At 47.0% G+C, this 18,207-nt stretch overlaps 2 protein-coding genes across 4 annotated transcripts in view; both read right to left on the bottom strand.

Moving 5' to 3' along the window:
• LOC121714755 (oxysterol-binding protein 2-like) overlaps window positions 1–18,207 on the bottom strand; it is a 765,489-nt gene that overhangs the window by 179,706 nt on the left and 567,576 nt on the right. The window lies entirely within an intron of this gene.
• On the bottom strand, window positions 308–9,932 carry LOC121714773 (serine/threonine-protein kinase/endoribonuclease IRE1-like). 3 transcript variants are annotated; one of them, XM_042099840.1, is made up of 6 exons: window positions 9,831–9,932; window positions 2,103–2,275; window positions 1,746–1,966; window positions 1,373–1,502; window positions 1,115–1,215; window positions 308–1,019 (listed from the first exon to the last, which is right to left on the bottom strand). In XM_042099840.1, the coding sequence occupies exons 3-6, from the start codon at window positions 1,955–1,957 to the stop codon at window positions 893–895; spliced, it is 570 nt and encodes a 189-aa protein (XP_041955774.1). In that variant the 5' UTR covers window positions 1,958–1,966; window positions 2,103–2,275; window positions 9,831–9,932; the 3' UTR covers window positions 308–892. The 3 variants fall into 3 exon arrangements, with proteins under 3 accessions (XP_041955774.1, XP_041955776.1, XP_041955775.1); XM_042099842.1 differs by having other exon boundaries at window positions 1,746–1,959; XM_042099841.1 differs by lacking the exon at window positions 9,831–9,932 and adding an exon at window positions 2,376–2,559.

Raw genomic sequence — 18,207 nt, 5'->3', positions numbered from 1 at the left:
AAACTATTGTGAGGGAACACAAGCATTGCAAGGGAACACAAAACTATTGCCAGGGAATGCAAAAAGAGCTCTAAAAATAAATCCACCTCTAAAAAATAATTCCCACCATGGTCCTTTGGGGGTTCCTTAAGTGTGGATAACGTAGTAAAGGAAAAATGGTCCCAACCGTCTTTTACAGTAATGGTCTACATGACTAGGAATGGAGTCAGAAGAATTTCACAGAGCATGTATATAGCAGATCAAGTTTTTTAATATACCAGTAAAATAACAATAAAACTATCAAAGATGGGTCTCCCGTCATTATGATACAAAAAAAAAGTAATTGTAATCGTAACCACATTCAAATAAGGTAAATCAAAGTCTCAGTTCAAGGTCAAATATAATTGTGCTTTTATCAGAAACATCCACTTTTGTATCCAGATAGAAGAAACCAAAAGCAATTGGTTAATGCTCTCTAGTACCCTAAGTCCATTTAAAAGAGAAAAGCAAGCACTTAATCACCAGTTTCTGACTTGAAACTGAGTCTAGTGGCACTTTGTTGTGAAGTCACTGTGAGAAAACACATCATGTCTTGTTTTGTATCCATGCTCTGTGAGAGCATTATTATGATGAAACCACTGAGACAACTTAAAAATGATATATTAAAGAGACAGTACAATATTCAATACATGATGCTGTTGTTGGAGTATTCCATATTTCATTTTAATGTTGAATTAGTCATACAGAGACATACTGTAGTTGATATATTTTTTTCGAATAATAAATACAACTAAAACTAAAATAATTAATGAATTAAAAGCTGGACAGTTTCAACAAAAATCATCTGTTGGACCCATTTAAAAATATCAATAAACATCCCCTAAAGATGATATCCAAAGCAATGACTGAATCTTCAGGAAGGGAAGAATTTGTTCAAGAGGGGTCGTAAATTCCACTTCTTAGCTTCGACAAACATGTAGACAGTCGCAAGCAGGTCAGGAAACAGTTCCCTCAGGTCGATCCTCTCTGCTTCATCAGGGCTAACAAATATGCAAAACAGGTCAATAGGCTTATGAAACATAAGTACTGGGATTTTACCCTTAATCTGTGAAGTTATCTTCCTGATGTTACCTACTGGTGTTCGTAGAGATTGCGTATGAAACGCAGCAGAGCCAGAGTGTTCTCTGGGTAAGGCGACGTGTGATTATCCAGCTTATGGACCAGCTCAGGGGAAAACTGCCATTGGGATTTATGAAACAAAGAACCAAACAAACAAATAAATACATGAATGGCATTTTAGTCAGCATATCAAACTAGAATGCAAGGTATAACTACCACAGTTGCTGATAGCAAGTGTATACTGTAGCCTGCATTGCACCCATGCTCATCTCACTTTGTTTTTCCAGTCAGCAAAGGTTTTATCCACTGTGCATTTCTCCAGGTCCTCAAAGAGCTTCTTGTCTGCATTTCGACAGTTCTCTGCTTCACTCTGATTACCAACTTTTGTCAAAAACTCCACCCTCCTGTCAAAGGAAAAGACACACCATCAAAAGTCAGAAGCAGTTTTTGAAAAACATTTTTATCTGTGTCTATCAAAAGTCAAGAAGGAGTTTTATCAGTACAGTCATCATTTTAATAGTCCAGTCATCCATCAATGGAGTGTATCATTCAAGAAAGCTGGTGTATCAGCCAGGTATATAAGAAAACTTGTCAAACACATCAGCACAATAAATCTAACTGCAGCTGTGTAACTGTGGCTGTCAAACCTCTCATTCTCCCAGAAGTAGGGGTGAGTGAGTGTGTCCTTCACTCTTGGCCTGTCTTTGGGGTCATCTTGGATCATTCTCTCAATCAGATCTTTAGCCAGCTCATCTTCCACCAAATCCAGATTGTACTTCCCGTCCAGAATATTAGTCTCACAGCGAATCCCTTCCCCAAAAGGATGGTGTCCACAAGAGAGGATGTAGTACACCAGCATTCCTGCAACCTGACACAAAGTCTGTTGAGACCACAACGTATTATGCAGTATTTATTGATGTGTGTTGTTGTGTGGCCTACTTGGCGTGCACACCTCATCAATACACAGGCTATTGTGCAACGAATGTGGTCCTGTGACAACATACCTGGACATCTGAGCTCCTTTTAAAGCCACTATCACTCTTCTCTTCAAGACTCTTTAACACTTCTGTGGCCTCCCAGCATTTGGTTCCTGCAGGCCTTGTGTGCAATATTGTCTGTCCAACATTCAGTCTTCTACTGATGCCAAAATCAGCCAGCCTTGCTTTTCCTTGGATATCTAACAAAACAAACAAGGGAACTAGTTAGGTTAAGTATTGCAACTTGCAACTACAGGAAAGTGTGGTCTTTCTCCCCACTCTACACGCATGCATGCACACTAACCGAAACATTTTGGGGTTTGATGTCCCTGTGAAGCACTTTGTTATCCTGACTATGAATGACTTCTACATCTTTTCCTGGTGGTTTTCTGGTAAAAGTTAATTCTCTGGTTGAATGTATTCTTCCAGGGTGTACTCACAAAGCTGAAGGGCTAGGTAGCCAAAGTTTTCATCCTCAACAAAGTCTACATATGTCACGGTTCAGACAGACGACCAGAGGACCACAATTGCGTCACACCAGAAAGTTTATTAAACGTTCAAGGGAAATCCAAATTCGTAGTAGCAAGGCAGAAGGCTGGTCAGAGTACCGGGATCGAAGAGTAGTCAGGAGTCGTTACGGCAGAAAGCAGGTCTGGTTTTCTGGGGCAGAAGAGTATCCAAGATTCAGGCAGGTCCGGGGTCACAAAACAAGAGTGAGCCAGAAGCGCGAGCAAACAGGTTCCGGGTGTGAGCTTTGCAGACGATCTGACAAAGGAGAGCTGAAAGACAGGGCTTTAAATACTGGGAGAGGTTAGTGGGTAATGCAGCGCAGCTGGTAGAGTAATTAGAGCAGAGCAGAGCAGGGACAGGTGGAGCTAGTTAGGCTGAGTAGAGAGAGTGGTGAGCAGAGTGGAAGATAATGGAAACCAATTAAGGTGGTAACCCGGTGGAGTGAGAGGGCTCATGACAGAACCCCCCCCCCAAGGGACGGCCCCAGAAGTCCCAAGAGCAACACCACGCCGGGCGGGAGGAGGGGAGCCGGAGGAGGGCTAGAACTCCTCCGAACGGTCCGAGTGAACGTCCTCATCCTCGGAGGAAGCCGGAGGGTCGTGGTCGGGAGATGGGACAGGTCCCGAGACAGGGTCAGGCACAGGACAGGAAGCCGAGCGGACAGGACGGTCAGGGACCCCTCTGGGGCGGCCCCTACGGATTGCAGGTTGATCAGGATGCCGTTGGTGGAAGGCGGTGATGAGAGTCCGATCCACAATCCGACTAGCCGGCACCCAGGTCCTTTCCTCAGGTCCATAGCCCTCCCAGTCAATGAGGTACTGGAGACCCCTACCCCTCCGTCTGGACCGAAGCAGGCGGCGGACGGTGTAAACCAGACCACCATCGACGAGCCGTGGAGGAGGAGGAGAAGGCGCAGCAGGGACCAGCGGACTCTCATGAATGGGCTTAATCTTAGACACATGGAAAGTGGGGTGCACCCTCATGGAATTAGGCAGTTGGAGCCGGACAGCAGTTGGGCTAATCACTCTTACAATAGGGAATGGGCCAAGGAACCGAGGTGCCAACTTTTGCGACTCCACCCTGAGTGGCAGGTTCTTCGATGACAACCACACCCTTTGACCAACATGGTAGGTGGGAGCAGGAATTCTCCGACGGTTGGCCCCGGTAGTGTAGCTGGCAACGGATCTGAGGAGTGTGGCTCGGGCTTGTGACCAGGTGCGGCGACATCGACGGGCAAAAGCAAGTGCAGATGGGCAAGTAACCTCCCCTTCCTGGCTGGCAAATAGAGGAGGCTGGTATCCATAAACACATTGGAAGGGGGACATACCGATGGCAGAGCAGGTCAGAGAATTGTGTGCGTACTCCACCCATGTCAGTTGCTGCGACCAGGAGTGGGGGTTGCGTGAGGTCATGCATCGCAGTGCCTTCTCGAGCTCCTGATTTGCCCGCTCTGACTGCCCATTGGATTGGGGATGGAATCCGGAAGTCAGACTGACTGTGGCTCCCAGCAGGTGACAGAACTCCTTCCAAAAGGCGGAGGAGAATTGTGGGCCACGGTCAGAAACTACATCCCTTGGCAGTCCGTGGATCCGGAAGACGTGTTCCAGGACCACCTGGGCGGTCTCCTTGGCGGTTGGGAGCTTGGGGAGGGGAACGAAGTGTGCCATCTTGCTGAATCGGTCAACTATGGTCAGAATGACGGTCATGCCACTTGAAGGGGGCAGCCCCGTGACAAAGTCAAGGGCGATGTGAGACCAGGGACGTCTGGGCACAGGCAGGGGCTGCAGCAATCCGGCTGGGGGCTGGCAGGACGACTTGTGTTGGTTGCAGATGGGGCAGGCTTGGACGAATTCCCGTACATCCCTTCTCAGAGAGGGCCACCAGAACCTCTGGGCGAGCAGGTTGTAAGTGCGGGTGGAGCCAGGGTGACAAGCTAGGCGGGAGTCATGTCCCCACTGAATGACCTGGGACCTCAGGTCTTCGGGGACAAACAGGCGGTCAGCTGGGCAAGCGCTGGGACCTGGCTGGTTACGGAGAGCTTCCAGCACCTGTTCCTCAACAGCCCAGGTCAGAGCTGCTACGATGCAGGGACTTGGCAGAATCGACACAGGATCCTTGGAGGGGGTGTCATCCTTCTGGAATTGACGGGAGAGGGCGTCTGGCTTGGTGTTGCGTGATCCAGGCCGGTATGACAGAGTGAAATTAAACCTGGTGAAGAACAGGGCCCAGCGGGACTGCCTGGAGTTCAACCGTTTGGCCGTGCGGATGTACTCCAAGTTCTTATGATCGGTCCAAACGAGAAATGGAATGGTGGACCCCTCCAGCCAGTGACGCCACTCCTCCAAGGCAAGCTTCACAGCCAGCAGCTCTCGGTTCCCTATGTCGTAATTGCACTCAGAGGGGGACAACCGACGTGAGAAAAAGGCACAGGGATGGAGCTTCCTATCCTCCGCAGCCCACTGAGAAATCACAGCACCAACTCCCACATCCGAGGCGTCCACCTCCACAATGAATTGCCGGTCCACATCAGGCATCTGGAGGATGGGAGCGGAGGTGAACCTTACCTTGAGGGTACTGAAGGCTTTGTCGGCTGCTGGGGTCCAGGCGAAGGGTTGCTTGGTGCTGGTTAGAGCAGTGAGAGGGGCAGCAATGGTACTGTAGTTCCGGATAAACTTTCTATAGAAGTTAGCAAACCCCAGAAACTGTTGCAGCTTCTTTCTGTTCTCCGGAACTGGCCATGAAGTGACTGCTGATATTTTGGCAGGATCCATTTGGATACTTCCCTCTGCCACTATGTACCCCAGGAAGGCCACTGTCTTGACGTGAAACTCACATTTCTCTGCCTTGGCGTAGAGGGAATTCTCCAGGAGACGATGAAGGACTTGCTGGACATGGCGGGTGTGTTCAGACAGGTTTCTGGAGTAGATTAAGATGTCATCCAGGTAAACGAAGACAAACTTGTTTAACATGTCCCGCAGCACATCATTCACTAGAGCCTGGAACACAGCAGGAGCATTGGTGAGGCCAAAAGGCATAACCAGATACTCGTAGTGGCCTGTTGGTGTATTGAATGCGGTTTTCCATTCATCTCCCTCCCGGATCCGGACTAGGTGGTAAGCGTTTCTGAGATCCAACTTGGTAAAAACAGTGGCTCCCTGGAGCAACTCAAAGGCAGAGGTGAGCAGAGGCAGAGGGTAACGGTTTTTCACTGTGATGTCGTTGAGTCCCCTGTAGTCGATGCAGGGGCGAAGAGATCCGTCCTTCTTCCCCACAAAGAAGAAGCCAGCACCAGCAGGAGATGAAGATGGACGGATTAATCCTGCGGACAGAGAGTCGTTGATGTAGTCCTCCATGGACTTTCTTTCAGGAGCAGACAACGAATAAAGACGGCCCTTTGGAGGGGCTGTTCCAGGGAGGAGGTCGATGGCACAGTCGTACGGTCGGTGAGGGGGCAGAGATGTGGCTCTTGCTTTGTTAAACACTTCTCTGAGACCATGGTAGCATTCTGGGACATTGGAGAGGTCAGGAGCGGAGTTAGTGGGTACTGGCCGAGGGGGTAGTGCGGCAGCAAGCAGGCAGGTTCGGTGGCAGTCCTCCCCCCACTCCCTGATCACCCCGGTCACCCAGTCGAGCTGAGGGTTGTGCCGGCGGAGCCATGGGTAACCCAGGATGAGGGGTTGGCCTGGAGAGGGAAGCAGGTGAAACTGGATAGTTTCTTGATGGTTTCCGGACAGACCCATCGAGACCGGGGCCGTGACATGAGTGACCGATCCGAGTAAGTGTCCGTCCAGTGCCCGGGCAGGAATAGGAGGTGTCAAACGGTGGTTCTCCAGTCCCAGTTGGCGTGCCAGCTTGATGTCCATTATGTTGGCTTCGGCGCCAGAATCCACCAGAGCAGCCAGGGTGTGAGTTGAGTCAGAGAGGCGGAGGTGAACTTGCAGCAGGGGTTTGCGGTCGGAGGACTGGATGGTCATTGAGCTCAACCGGACTCCCCCTATGCCCGGTGAGCTTCGGCTTTTAAAAGGGCAGGTTACCACACGATGTCCATCACCTCCACAATAGAGGCAGAGGTTTGAGGTGAAGCGGCGCTGGCGCTCTGCAGGAGTGAGAGAGGCTCGCCCAATCTCCATGGGCTCAGACTGGTCAAGCTGACTTGGGTGAGTGGCAGTAGATGACAGGAGCCCAGTCGGATCTCTCCGAATGCCGGTAGTTGGTGGATCTTGGCGCCCCCTCTCACGACGACGGGTCTGTATCCTTCTGTCGATCCGGACAGTCAGTGCGATGGCTTCATCAAGAGTGGAAGGCAGTTCATGGGAGACCAAGTCGTCCTTGATATAGTCGGCCAAGCTATGGAAGAACGCGTCCACCAACGATGGTGTGTTCCAAGAACTTAGTCTTGCCAGGGTTCGGAAGTCGATGGAATGGTCTGCGACTGTACGTCTACCTTGTCGAATACTGAACAGTTCACGAGACGCCTCTGCGGTTGGTGAATCCAGGTCAAACACCTTCAGCATCTCCTCAGCAAACAGGTCGAAGGTTGCACATGCGGGGGTTTGACGTTCGAACTCTGCTGTTCCCCAGAGTCGAGCTCGGCCCGTCAGGTGAGTGATGGCATACCCAACTTTAGCCCCTTCCGTGGCGAAGGTCCTTGGCTGCAAGGAGAACTGAAGTCGGCAGCTAGTCAGGAATGGCCGGACCTGGGTTGAATCGCCGTTGAACCGCTCGGGGTTTCCAATCTTGGGTTCCGGAGCAGCGGCTGCAATGACCGGGGCAGGTAACTCAGGGGCAGGGCTGGTGGGCAGACTGCCTGGAACTGGGCCGGTGGGCGGAGTGGCTGGGGTAAGGTTGGGGAGGAGTTGGATGATCATGGCGAGTTGTTGTTGCTGCTGCTGGAACTGCTGCTGGTGCTGCTGGAACTGCTGATGCTGTTGGTGGCCGACCTGAAGCAGGGAGGTGATGTCGCCGCTCATGCGGGCTAGCCCTCTCTCAGTGTGTTCCAGGCGTTGCATGGCGGTGGGTTGCTCAGGTTCGTCGGTTTCCATGTCGGGGGAAGTGTGCGCTGAGTCCATGATGGTCAGATCGTACTGTCACGGTTCAGACAGACGACCAGAGGACCACAATTGCGTCACACCAGAAAGTTTATTAAACGTTCAAGGGAAATCCAAATTCGTAGTAGCAAGGCAGAAGGCTGGTCAGAGTACCGGGATCGAAGAGTAGTCAGGAGTCGTTACGGCAGAAAGCAGGTCTGGTTTTCTGGGGCAGAAGAGTATCCAAGATTCAGGCAGGTCCGGGGTCACAAAACAAGAGTGAGCCAGAAGCGCGAGCAAACAGGTTCCGGGTGTGAGCTTTGCAGACGATCTGACAAAGGAGAGCTGAAAGACAGGGCTTTAAATACTGGGAGAGGTTAGTGGGTAATGCAGCGCAGCTGGTAGAGTAATTAGAGCAGAGCAGAGCAGGGACAGGTGGAGCTAGTTAGGCTGAGTAGAGAGAGTGGTGAGCAGAGTGGAAGATAATGGAAACCAATTAAGGTGGTAACCCGGTGGAGTGAGAGGGCTCATGACAACATATCGCACAATACTGGGATTGTCAAGCCCGCGTAATAAATCCTCCTCATTTTTAAGCACCTGGTAGTTTGACTTGGTCATGCGTTTAATAGCAACTTCAGTGCCATCCTCTCTGAGGCCAATATAGACTTCTGTGCCATCACTTCCTTTTGCAATTAAATGATCAGGACAAAAAGTAAGATTTCTCCTGTAAGCAACTGCTTCCAACTTGTCCTTCCAGCGAATACTGGTTTGGTTCCAACGTCGTGGAATTCTCATTGTTTTGTCAGTAACAGAAGAAAATGGTTGAACACTTGACCTTTGCTCATCAGCAGAGCAAGACTCATGAACTGGATTCATGAGAGTATCACAGTCTGAAGCATCACTGAACCAGAGACCACGTCATTTGTTGATGGATTTTCTTTATTCCCCTTTTTCTTCTTCTTCTGCCTCTTCTTCTTCTCTTTTTCTTCTATCTGGGAAAACACTTCCTCTTCAGGTGATTGTCCATCGGAGGATTGTTTTGTTAGGTTGTCATTCAGTTCCCTCAATTTATTTTTTAAAATGTCATCCATCCAACTGTCTGCAGAGAGCAGTATCCTCTCAGGTACTGATGTGACACCAAGGGATTTGATAACCTCACGTACACGCCCATATGAATACAGGTGTGCTATTACCATAAGTTGCTGCACCAGTGCAAATTGGTTTCCTTGGATGTGTAAAGGGCACTATGCCTTCGCACAGCTTGCACAGCTCATCAATAAATCGGGCATCTAAGCCATCTTCTTTCTTAGTCTTCTGTGTGATGATGTATAGCAATTGCAGACAGACATCAGGAGAGGCAGCCAGAGGTGTTGCAAGATATGTCAAATGAGTGGGAGTGAAACCCCCAGTGCTATTTCCTTCATTAGGCACAAAGCTAAATGTAAATTGTTTACAACATTTGCACAGTGTTCTATAGGCATTGTGGGTAAATTTTTGATGGTCACATCAACATATTTGTCCAAGTTTTGACCATCTTTTAGCCACTTGATAGCCAATTGCCTATATGTTGAAGCATCAGGCCCGACAATTGAAAACATCCCGTCCAAAATGGTATGTTGCATTTTTTCAGTGTACCTATAAAAAATACTGCTGGTGCAGTTGGAACACATCCTCTGGATGCTTTGTTGCTACATCACAGCAATAGTCAACAAAAAGAGCATATTTTGTAATTTGGTCATCTTCCAAAGACATTTCATGTAGCATCTTCGATAATTTATCTATGTTTGGATTGTGTATTTGGAATGTAAATCAGGAATAGCTCCATGTCTGAGTAGTTCCTTTGCAATATCCTTTCTGTTGTTACATGCAGCTTGTATAATGGGCAATCCCAAATTAGGATCAGCCTTTAAATGTAATAGTTGTCTGACTAAATGAATTGAAACATTAAACTGTGAAGCATAAAGGTGTTAAGCCTCTACTTGACGGGATGTTAGCATCAGCAGTGTCTCTGAGAAGGTATGTACAGATCTCTTCATTTCCACAGGCAACTGCTGCACATAAGGGGGTAGATAGATAGATAGATAGATACTTTATTGATCCCCAGGGGAAATTCAAGGTCTCAGCAGCATACATACAAGACAAACACATTCTTTAACAGCAGAAGATTAACATCATCATCATCATCTTTCAATTGCTCACAAGGATATAGTTCATTAACCTTAAATTTCAGCTTTTTTAACTTCTTGAACTTCCCATCAATAATGCACTGTATGACAGGATGTGTCTCCCTCTTGACATCCTGAGGTTGTACACCACGTAATGTAACTTTTGGGGAAAGCAGATGATTTAACATTAAAACTACATTGTTCAAACCCCAGTATTCAAATGTAGTGTTTTATTAATATTCTGAGGGCCAGATGTGCGAATGTAGCGGAGTAAATAATTCCACTTGCCATTAAAATTGAACTTTTCATTTAGCTAGTAATTTCTCTATGAGACAGGCTTTTCATGTAACACGAGCGCCATCTATTGGTGCTATTCTGCTGATGTTTAGGGTGAGTTCTTACACACTATCACCAGTCTGCAGTAGCCTGTTTTCGTGGTAAGTTGCATATATTGAGCTCCGCTGTTATAGCGTAAATAAATGTGTCCAGTGTAATAATATGCTAGTATGCATGTAGTAAATCCACACAGGAGGTCTCTAATTTTATATTAGAGACCATTTTGTTTTGTTTCTTTTGGTTTAGCTTTAAAGTGAAATAGTTCGCCACGTTGTGCTAGCTTGCTAGTCTGGTTAGAACCTAGCTCGATAGCTTAACTTTTGTAATGCTTTACGAACCGTGAACTGAATCATTTCTGTTTTCGTTTTGCTAGCTGGAGCTGTCTATGGCAAATATATGTGACTGTGAAACATTTGTTCTATCAGGTACAGTTGTCTATTTTCGTGATTAATACTTTTGTTCATGTCTTGTGTAAATAATAACCAGTCTGCAGTAGCCTGTTCTCGTGCTGGAGCTCTCTATGGCAAATGTATGTGACTGTGAAACATCTGTTCTATCCGAATAAACGGCTGTGGTAGCCAGAGAGAGTCAACGCCTCGTTGTCTATATAAAACAACGCAAGAGAGAGAGTACACACCCGCTACAAATGGTGCCGTGACCCATATAGGCCGTAAGGTGAACCCTGTTATCGTTTCATCCCGCTCCACAGTCTGGCATCTACACAATCTTTAGATCATAAAAAAGAACGAGTCGTGCTTAGCTACCAACAGTGTCTTCAGAGCGTAATAGGTTTTCGTTCGAGAGTGGTGGCACGGTTCGACACGTGATCGTTCTACACCAATGAGGCAGCTGCTTATTGTCAACAGAATGGCAATGGCAGCTCCCATGGTTAGATTCAACGTTACCGATAGTTACCGGAAAACACCCGAACATCCTCAAAAGTGGGCTAAATGGATTCTAAACAGTGCTGTATACATAGCCGCGTCCAAGAAGAACAATGAGGCAAATATACGATAATGTTTTACGTTAAGTCATTTATAACAAGTTTCAAATACCTGGGAGTAGCCTACACCTTAGGCTACTGTCGAACATGACTGTGAACACCCAGCACACACTGAAGAAATCAAGACTGTACTTCCTACGTCAGCTGAGGAAGTTCAAAGTATCAGCACCCATCAGCTGTGGAGTTTCCTGACAGCATCATCACTTGGTATGTGAACTGTACAGCCCGTGACTGCAGTGCTGCACCACCAGAGCACCGCTCCCTAGCCTACTCTGCAGGAGTCCTACAAAGGGAAGACTACGTAAAAGTCGTAAAAACGTAAAAGGAGCCAAAGTACTGTAAAGGACTCCTCACATCCTGACCATGGACTTTTCAAAACACTGAGGTCAGGCAAATGTCTCTGCTGCTACAAGACCAGAACAGAGAAACTGAGGAGGAGCTTCTTTCCTCAAGCATTCTGTAGCCTGCACACACAATGACTATAAACTGCAAACACTTTTTTCCACACTTGCACATGGACTGTACATACACACCTTTATACTCTCTCTTGCCATTTATGAAAAACATTTCTTGATCTTTCTTTCTTCACACTCACATAGAAAAAGCTTAACACCAAAACAAATGTACTACATGCTTTACGTCAGTATTTCTATGTATGTGACAAATAATCATTAGGCTATAAATAAAAGGCAGTAATTGAATTTATATCAATAAAAGGCAGTAATTGAATTTATACCAATGACTATTTGTTTGTTCATTCTTTCATTCATTCATTCTTCCACAAATGAAAACTACACTGATCAACCATAAAAAACAATCTTTATGAAAAATATGAAATCAGATATATACAACTGTACAAAGAGAATAAGGACACTTCTATTCCTCACTGTCAGAGTCAGGACAGTTATCTTCCAGCTGCTCTTTTTCTTTTGTGTTGGCACAATTACAACAACGACATAAGTCTGTGCAACACAGGCCTGCAGAAACACAGAAACATCTGCTTGTCTCACAGGCACTTTTGCAGCCGCAATGTATCACATGCAAAACACTGTCAGGGGCCGGGTTTCTTGTCATCCAAGTGACGTGTAAGTTCCCATCCTCTATTTGCCAACCATATGCAGCAGGTGATGGAGCACTTATATTTGCTTTGAGACAGGACCTCATTATTGCAGCCTCGTAGTTTGCCCTTTTTCAGTCTCGCTGTCCGTCTGGCTCAACTCACTTGACTGTGTGGTCGCCGCACCTGATGGATGAGGCAGCATGTCCACTAGTGTATCCTTTGACAGACTCTCTACAAAAACCAGCTCGCAGATGTTGCGCTTGGTAGGCATGTGAAACACCAGCTGGGGGAAATCACGAGTCAGCCTCTTCTTCAACATATCCAGTCTGCAACACAACAAAACAGTGACAATTGAGAGTCACAGGAGTACCACCAAAAGCAGAGAGTGATGGAGGTGGTACAAGACATTACAGGCTAGAACCCATCTGCCATACAGCACATTTAACACCAAAGATGCCCAAGAAAGGCACACAACATCACAAACCACACCACACACACAAACTACACATCAGCACACTACACATCAGCTGTTCTCCTTGTTGCCAACTGGTACATGTCTGCAAACAGCAAGACTTAAAGACTGTTTCTCCAAACAGGCCTGTCACACACATTTTGTATAAAGCTGGCCTTGCACATGAGAAATAAGACTTGAGAAAAATCCATTGCAGTTACCTGTAGTTTGAGGCATCAATATCTTCATTTTCTTTAACCAGATCAATGAAGGCCTTCCTCAGCTGGCCCATTCTTAGCACCTCTTTGTTGATAAGCAGCCTTTGCCGAATGATCCTCTCACAGAACACTCTGTAGCTGCTATCAAACATGGGCTCATTCCTAAAACACATATGAATGAGAAGTAAACAAATTAATAAGTGTTGTGATTGTGTGCACATACAACAGAAGGCAGATTAAATGTTTACTTGTATGTTAAGTTACTAGAACTTGAAATGCAATATAATAAATAACTTACTGTTCTTTTATAGCTTTGGCAGGCCTCGTCAAGAACCTGGTGTACTGGCTGTAGCAGCCTTTGTGGTACTGGACTTCCAGGGCCACACAGTCTTTATCTTTAATGTGTATAAGGATACTTTGATCTGCTTTCAACTCGGCAGCTTTCTGCAATTGGCCTTAACGAAACAATAGGGATAACCCAATGAGTTGACATATCTCACACATAATTACCAGAGGTGAAGTCCAGCTTCAGAAACTAAAAGTCCTACCACATAATCTGTGCCAACCATTCACTTAAACCAGCTGATTCTAATTAGCACAACTGTTCAACCAGGTAGAGCAGCTAATTGACTAGATCACCTGTGTTAAGTGCACAGGTAGAACCAATACATTAGACTTTTACTTTAGGAGTTTTCCACGTGTGTGTGTGTGTGTGTGTTTGTTTACCTGCTGTTAATGTTTCGGCCTTAGATAGAGGATCCCTTTGACGCTTGCCTGCTCGGTTGATAAGCCTTTCCTTCTTCTTGCATATTATGGAAATGGGAGGAAGTACGGGGCCAGAGCCTGCGATTGGCAGTCCTGACCGGGATCGCAGTTTCTTGGTTGGACTGCAGCCAGACGTCGATGGAATGGCCTCGTCTTCCGTAGGAATACTGTCAAACTCCACCTCCAAACAGTGTCTGAAGTTGGCAGCCACATCCCGACACTCCCCCTCCAACTCCAGCCACTTTTGCAGGCTTGTCCGGTAGGTGTTCCATCTTGTAGCGGTAAAATGGTTGACCTCCTCATGCTTCACCGAAGCAATGTGCATGTAGCAATGTCTACATTTCGATTTATTACCACAATCAGGTGCATTTTCTTCATCATCTGTGCTGCTTGAGGAAGTCATGGTGGCTGCCATCTTGCCATTCTGTTGACAAAATGCAGCTACCTTATTGGTGTAGCATGATCACGTGTCGAGCCATGCCACCACTTACGACCAAAATGCTATTACGCTCTGAAGACACTAGTTCTGCATAAAACATAGACGCATCGACAATCGACTGGAATTTCAGTGACGAACTATTTTTTGGTAGCGTTTATATTGAACATATTTAACATTGTCTAACCATTGTGATTTCGAATTGGTGCCGTTTTCAGCACAAAAACTCATTTTATTCTTTTGCTCTTTTGCATTGCTCTATGCTGTTCTATGGTGCTTTCTGCCTCTTTGTTGCGCACGCATGTTTTCGTGACGTTCCATAGAAATCCATGTATTCTTCTCTGCATGTGGCTGCTGCTTCGCGAGGGAGTTCTGCGATTCCATCTTGTGAACACCAACTCGACGACGGTGCAGTGAATTGCCTGGAGTGGCGCACTTCAGACTGAGAGATAATAGCGTTATAGATGAAAAGATAAATAGCGTTTTGTATACTGTTTATTTTCGTGTAATTAGCCTACATATTGAGGTGATTTTTGTTTTCTCCTGAGAGAGTATTGCATTTCAAGTAAGTTAATATATAAAAAAGGGCAGTTTTTGTGTTTTCCACTTTTAGCCTATTTGCGAATGTTTTTTTCATATACAATTTTTACTGTGCTTATTGTTGCTATTCTCGAGTTGTGTGAAATATTATCATTTGCATTACATTGACAATGGACGAGTTAAACTTATCTGGTATCGGTAGGGGTCAGGGGTTATGGCTTAGCCCACCTCTACGGACCGTAGGCAGTCATAGGAAGGGGAAAGTTATGACATCTACCCCGTATCATGCTGAAGTGAATCAGACTGACTGTGATGGAGCCTATGCCACCGCAGACATTCAGACAGGTGACCAGCCTGCTTTTTCTGTGGGTCAGGATGCTGAACAGGTTTCAGTGCATGTTCTTGGTGATTTAGTGAAGCAGATTGGGACCAGCATTGGAAAGAACATTGTCTCATGTCTTAAGTCCATTCCAGCTGGTGATGTGAGTGTGGCTCATTCTAGCATTGCTGATCTCTCTAAAGTTAACCTAACTCTCAGTCACCATAGCTATGATCCACATCCATTCAGAGGGGATAAAACAGATAAACTTTCCATTTCAGAGTGGGAGGAGGCTGTTAAAGTGTATCTGAAAAAGAGGGATGTGAAGTTGTCTGATCAAGCAGAGGAGGTTTTAAGCAAGCTACAAAGTAAAGCACGAGACATATTGAAGGTTGGGCTGCGTAGCAAGCCTACTCTAGACTTAAAGTCAGGTCCCCAGCCTATTTTTGACATGCTCAAACAACACTTTAGTGACTCTGTGACTTCTTTTATGCCTTTGGCTGACTTTTATGACACAAAACCCTTTCCCACTGAGAGTGCTGTTGACTATTGGATTCGGCTCAACAAGGCCGTCGACACTGCTGCTGAGAGACTAAAGAGACAAGGCAAGACTCTTGATAACCCTTCTGGTGAAGTGGCGGTCATGTTTGTCACTCACTGTCCCGACCCTCAGTTGTCTTTGGCCTTTAGCAGTAGGCCACTTGAAGAGTGGACTGCCACCGATGTTCAGGTGAGACTGGATGAGCACCACCAGAAGAAGCGTCTGCAGCAAAGGCAATGTGCTATGCGTCTAACCAATAGCTTGCCTTCTGCTCAGGCTGAGGAGGCTCTGGTAAGCCATGTTCAAACAGCAGTAAGTCCTCCTGCCCCTGCTCTTCAGCCTGCTGTGGCTGGTAAGCCGTTGACAAGTGAGGGATGCTCTCTTGAACATGTTATCACTCTTCTAGAGCGTTTGCTTCAGCGAGAGTCTTCTCCACGCTCTAGGCAGCCTAGGTCTGGCAATCAAACCAGGGCTCGGGGCCCATGTGCTGTTTGTGGCCGTGACGATCATGACACTGTGTCCCACTGCCGAAATGAACGCCTTTGCTTCCGCTGCCATGCTGCTGGACACCGAGCAGTCACTTGTTCAGCCCCTACGAGTGAATCTACGAGTGAGTATGCATCGCCACTTGTCCTAGTTTGGAAGAAGAATGGTGACCTGAGGCTTTGCACGGATTTTCGCTGGCTGAATACCCGCACCATCAAAGACGCGCATCCCCTGCCTCACCAGGCTGACGCTTTGGCTGCACTTGGAGGGAATGCATTCTTTTCGACCATGGATTTGACATCTGGCTTCTACAATGTATGCATGCATGTTCATGAGGAAGACAAGAAGTTCACAGCGTTCACCTCTCCATTTGGGCTTTATGAATACAACAGACTCGCACAGGGTTTGTGCAACAGCCCTGCAACGTTCATGAGGATGATGATGGCTATTTTCGGAGACCAAAACTTCTTAAGCCTCCTCTGCTATATAGATGACATTTTAGTTTTTGCTCCTAATGAACAGCTAGCTTTGGAGAGGCTAGAAATGGTGTTTGAGAGATTGAAGGTGCACAACCTGAAGTTAGCTCCCAAAAAGTGCCACCTCATGCGGCCTTCTGTGAAGTTCTTGGGCCACTTTGTGGACAAAGATGGCATCTCCACTGACCCGGAGAAGGTCAGGGCCATTATTGACCTGTGTGAAGAGGATTTGATGGACGGGAGCAACAACATCCCATCTCCCTCCAAGATAAGATAATTTCTTGGTATGGTTGGTTTTTACCAGCAGTTCTTTGAGGGCTACTCCAGCATCAGAAAGCCCCTTTTTGCCCTGACTTCTAGAGTAAAGAGGCTACGATACAGTAAGGGAAAAAGGAGGCCACCTGTGACCAGGAAACTCACTTCTGCTGACTGGACGCCAGAGTGCAGTGAAGCGTTCAGGAGGCTGAAACGGGCTCTGTTGGATAATGCCACCCTGGCTCATCCAGACTTTAGTAGGCCTTTCCTGCTCTCCGTCGATGCCTCCTCAAATGGCCTTGGTGCTGTGCTTTCTCAACTGTCTGAGGGTGATGATATAGCACGTCCAATTGCATTCGCCAGCAAATCTCTCAACTATGCCCAGTCTCGCTATCCGGCACACAGGTTGGAGTTCCTGGCGCTCAAATGGGCCGTTTGTGATAAATTCAGCCACTGGTTGAGAGGCCACACATTCACTGTGTGGACTGACAATAATCCGCTGACCTACATTCTTAGTAAGCCAAAGCTTGACGCCTGCGAACAGAGGTGGGTGGCGAAGCTCGCTCCGTTTGACTTCGAAGGTACATTCCAGGTCCTAAGAATGTGGTTGCGGACGCCCTCAGCCGTGAACCTTTTGTGCAGCCTAGCGTACTCCATCGTCTCACAAAGGTCCCTTATGGTGCGCTGATGGAAGAAGCAAACGCCTTGAACCCTGAATGTGTGCAGGATGCTTTTCGGCAGTCCTGTGATCCACAAGCCATGTTGCAGAGGCCCCATTGCTCGACTTTGGCCTCCCGAAGTGCTGTGGCAGGGTCACCAAACCCGTCCATCTCCCAAGAGGCAGTATCTGCTGTTTTAGAGCAGTCTTTGGACCAAGAACACCCGCCACCCCAAGCCTTTCTCTTACCTCAGCTTGTACAGTCCATTCAGCCACGCGAGCTGTCTGACGTCCGCCCTCTGCCCAGAGACAAGTTGATGTCTTTGCAGCGCGCAGACCCCTGTTTGAGCCGTGTGCTCCAGTTTGTGGAACGCAGTCTGATCGCCGAGATGTTACTTGTTGCTGGTGTCCAAAAATCGCATACCACTCCATACCACCCAACTGTCCTGCAGACCAGACTGACTTAAGACTTACCCCTATGTCAGCACCCAACTTGCAGTCTTCTGTTGTAGGTCCCCTGACTATAGCTAGAGTACAGCATCCCCATCCCAGCACTGCTAGCAGTGATATAATACAAGGTGTTAGAACTAGATGTGGGAGGGTTGTTAGACCTGTAGTCAGGCTCATTCAAAATATGCACCAGAAAGTTCTTGCAAGGCTTTAATGTTTATGAATCATGTCATTTTGTATGTTAAAGTGGCATTTAGTTTTTTTTTCAGAAGAGGGCAACCTTTATAAGGTTATAGGAACCTGTGTGACCTACGATGTTGTGTGTCCAGGTGGTTGTCAATTGTACTGTGTAAATTATGTGGTATCTAGCAGCCTAACATGTAAACAGGCATGTTTTCCTATGGGTGTTGGAAGGATTTGCAGCCCTTTCTCATTC

This window comes from Alosa sapidissima, chromosome 8, assembly GCF_018492685.1.
Source record: "Alosa sapidissima isolate fAloSap1 chromosome 8, fAloSap1.pri, whole genome shotgun sequence".
NCBI lineage: Eukaryota > Metazoa > Chordata > Actinopteri > Clupeiformes > Clupeidae > Alosa > Alosa sapidissima.
This window is presented reverse-complemented; position numbering and strand designations above follow the sequence as displayed.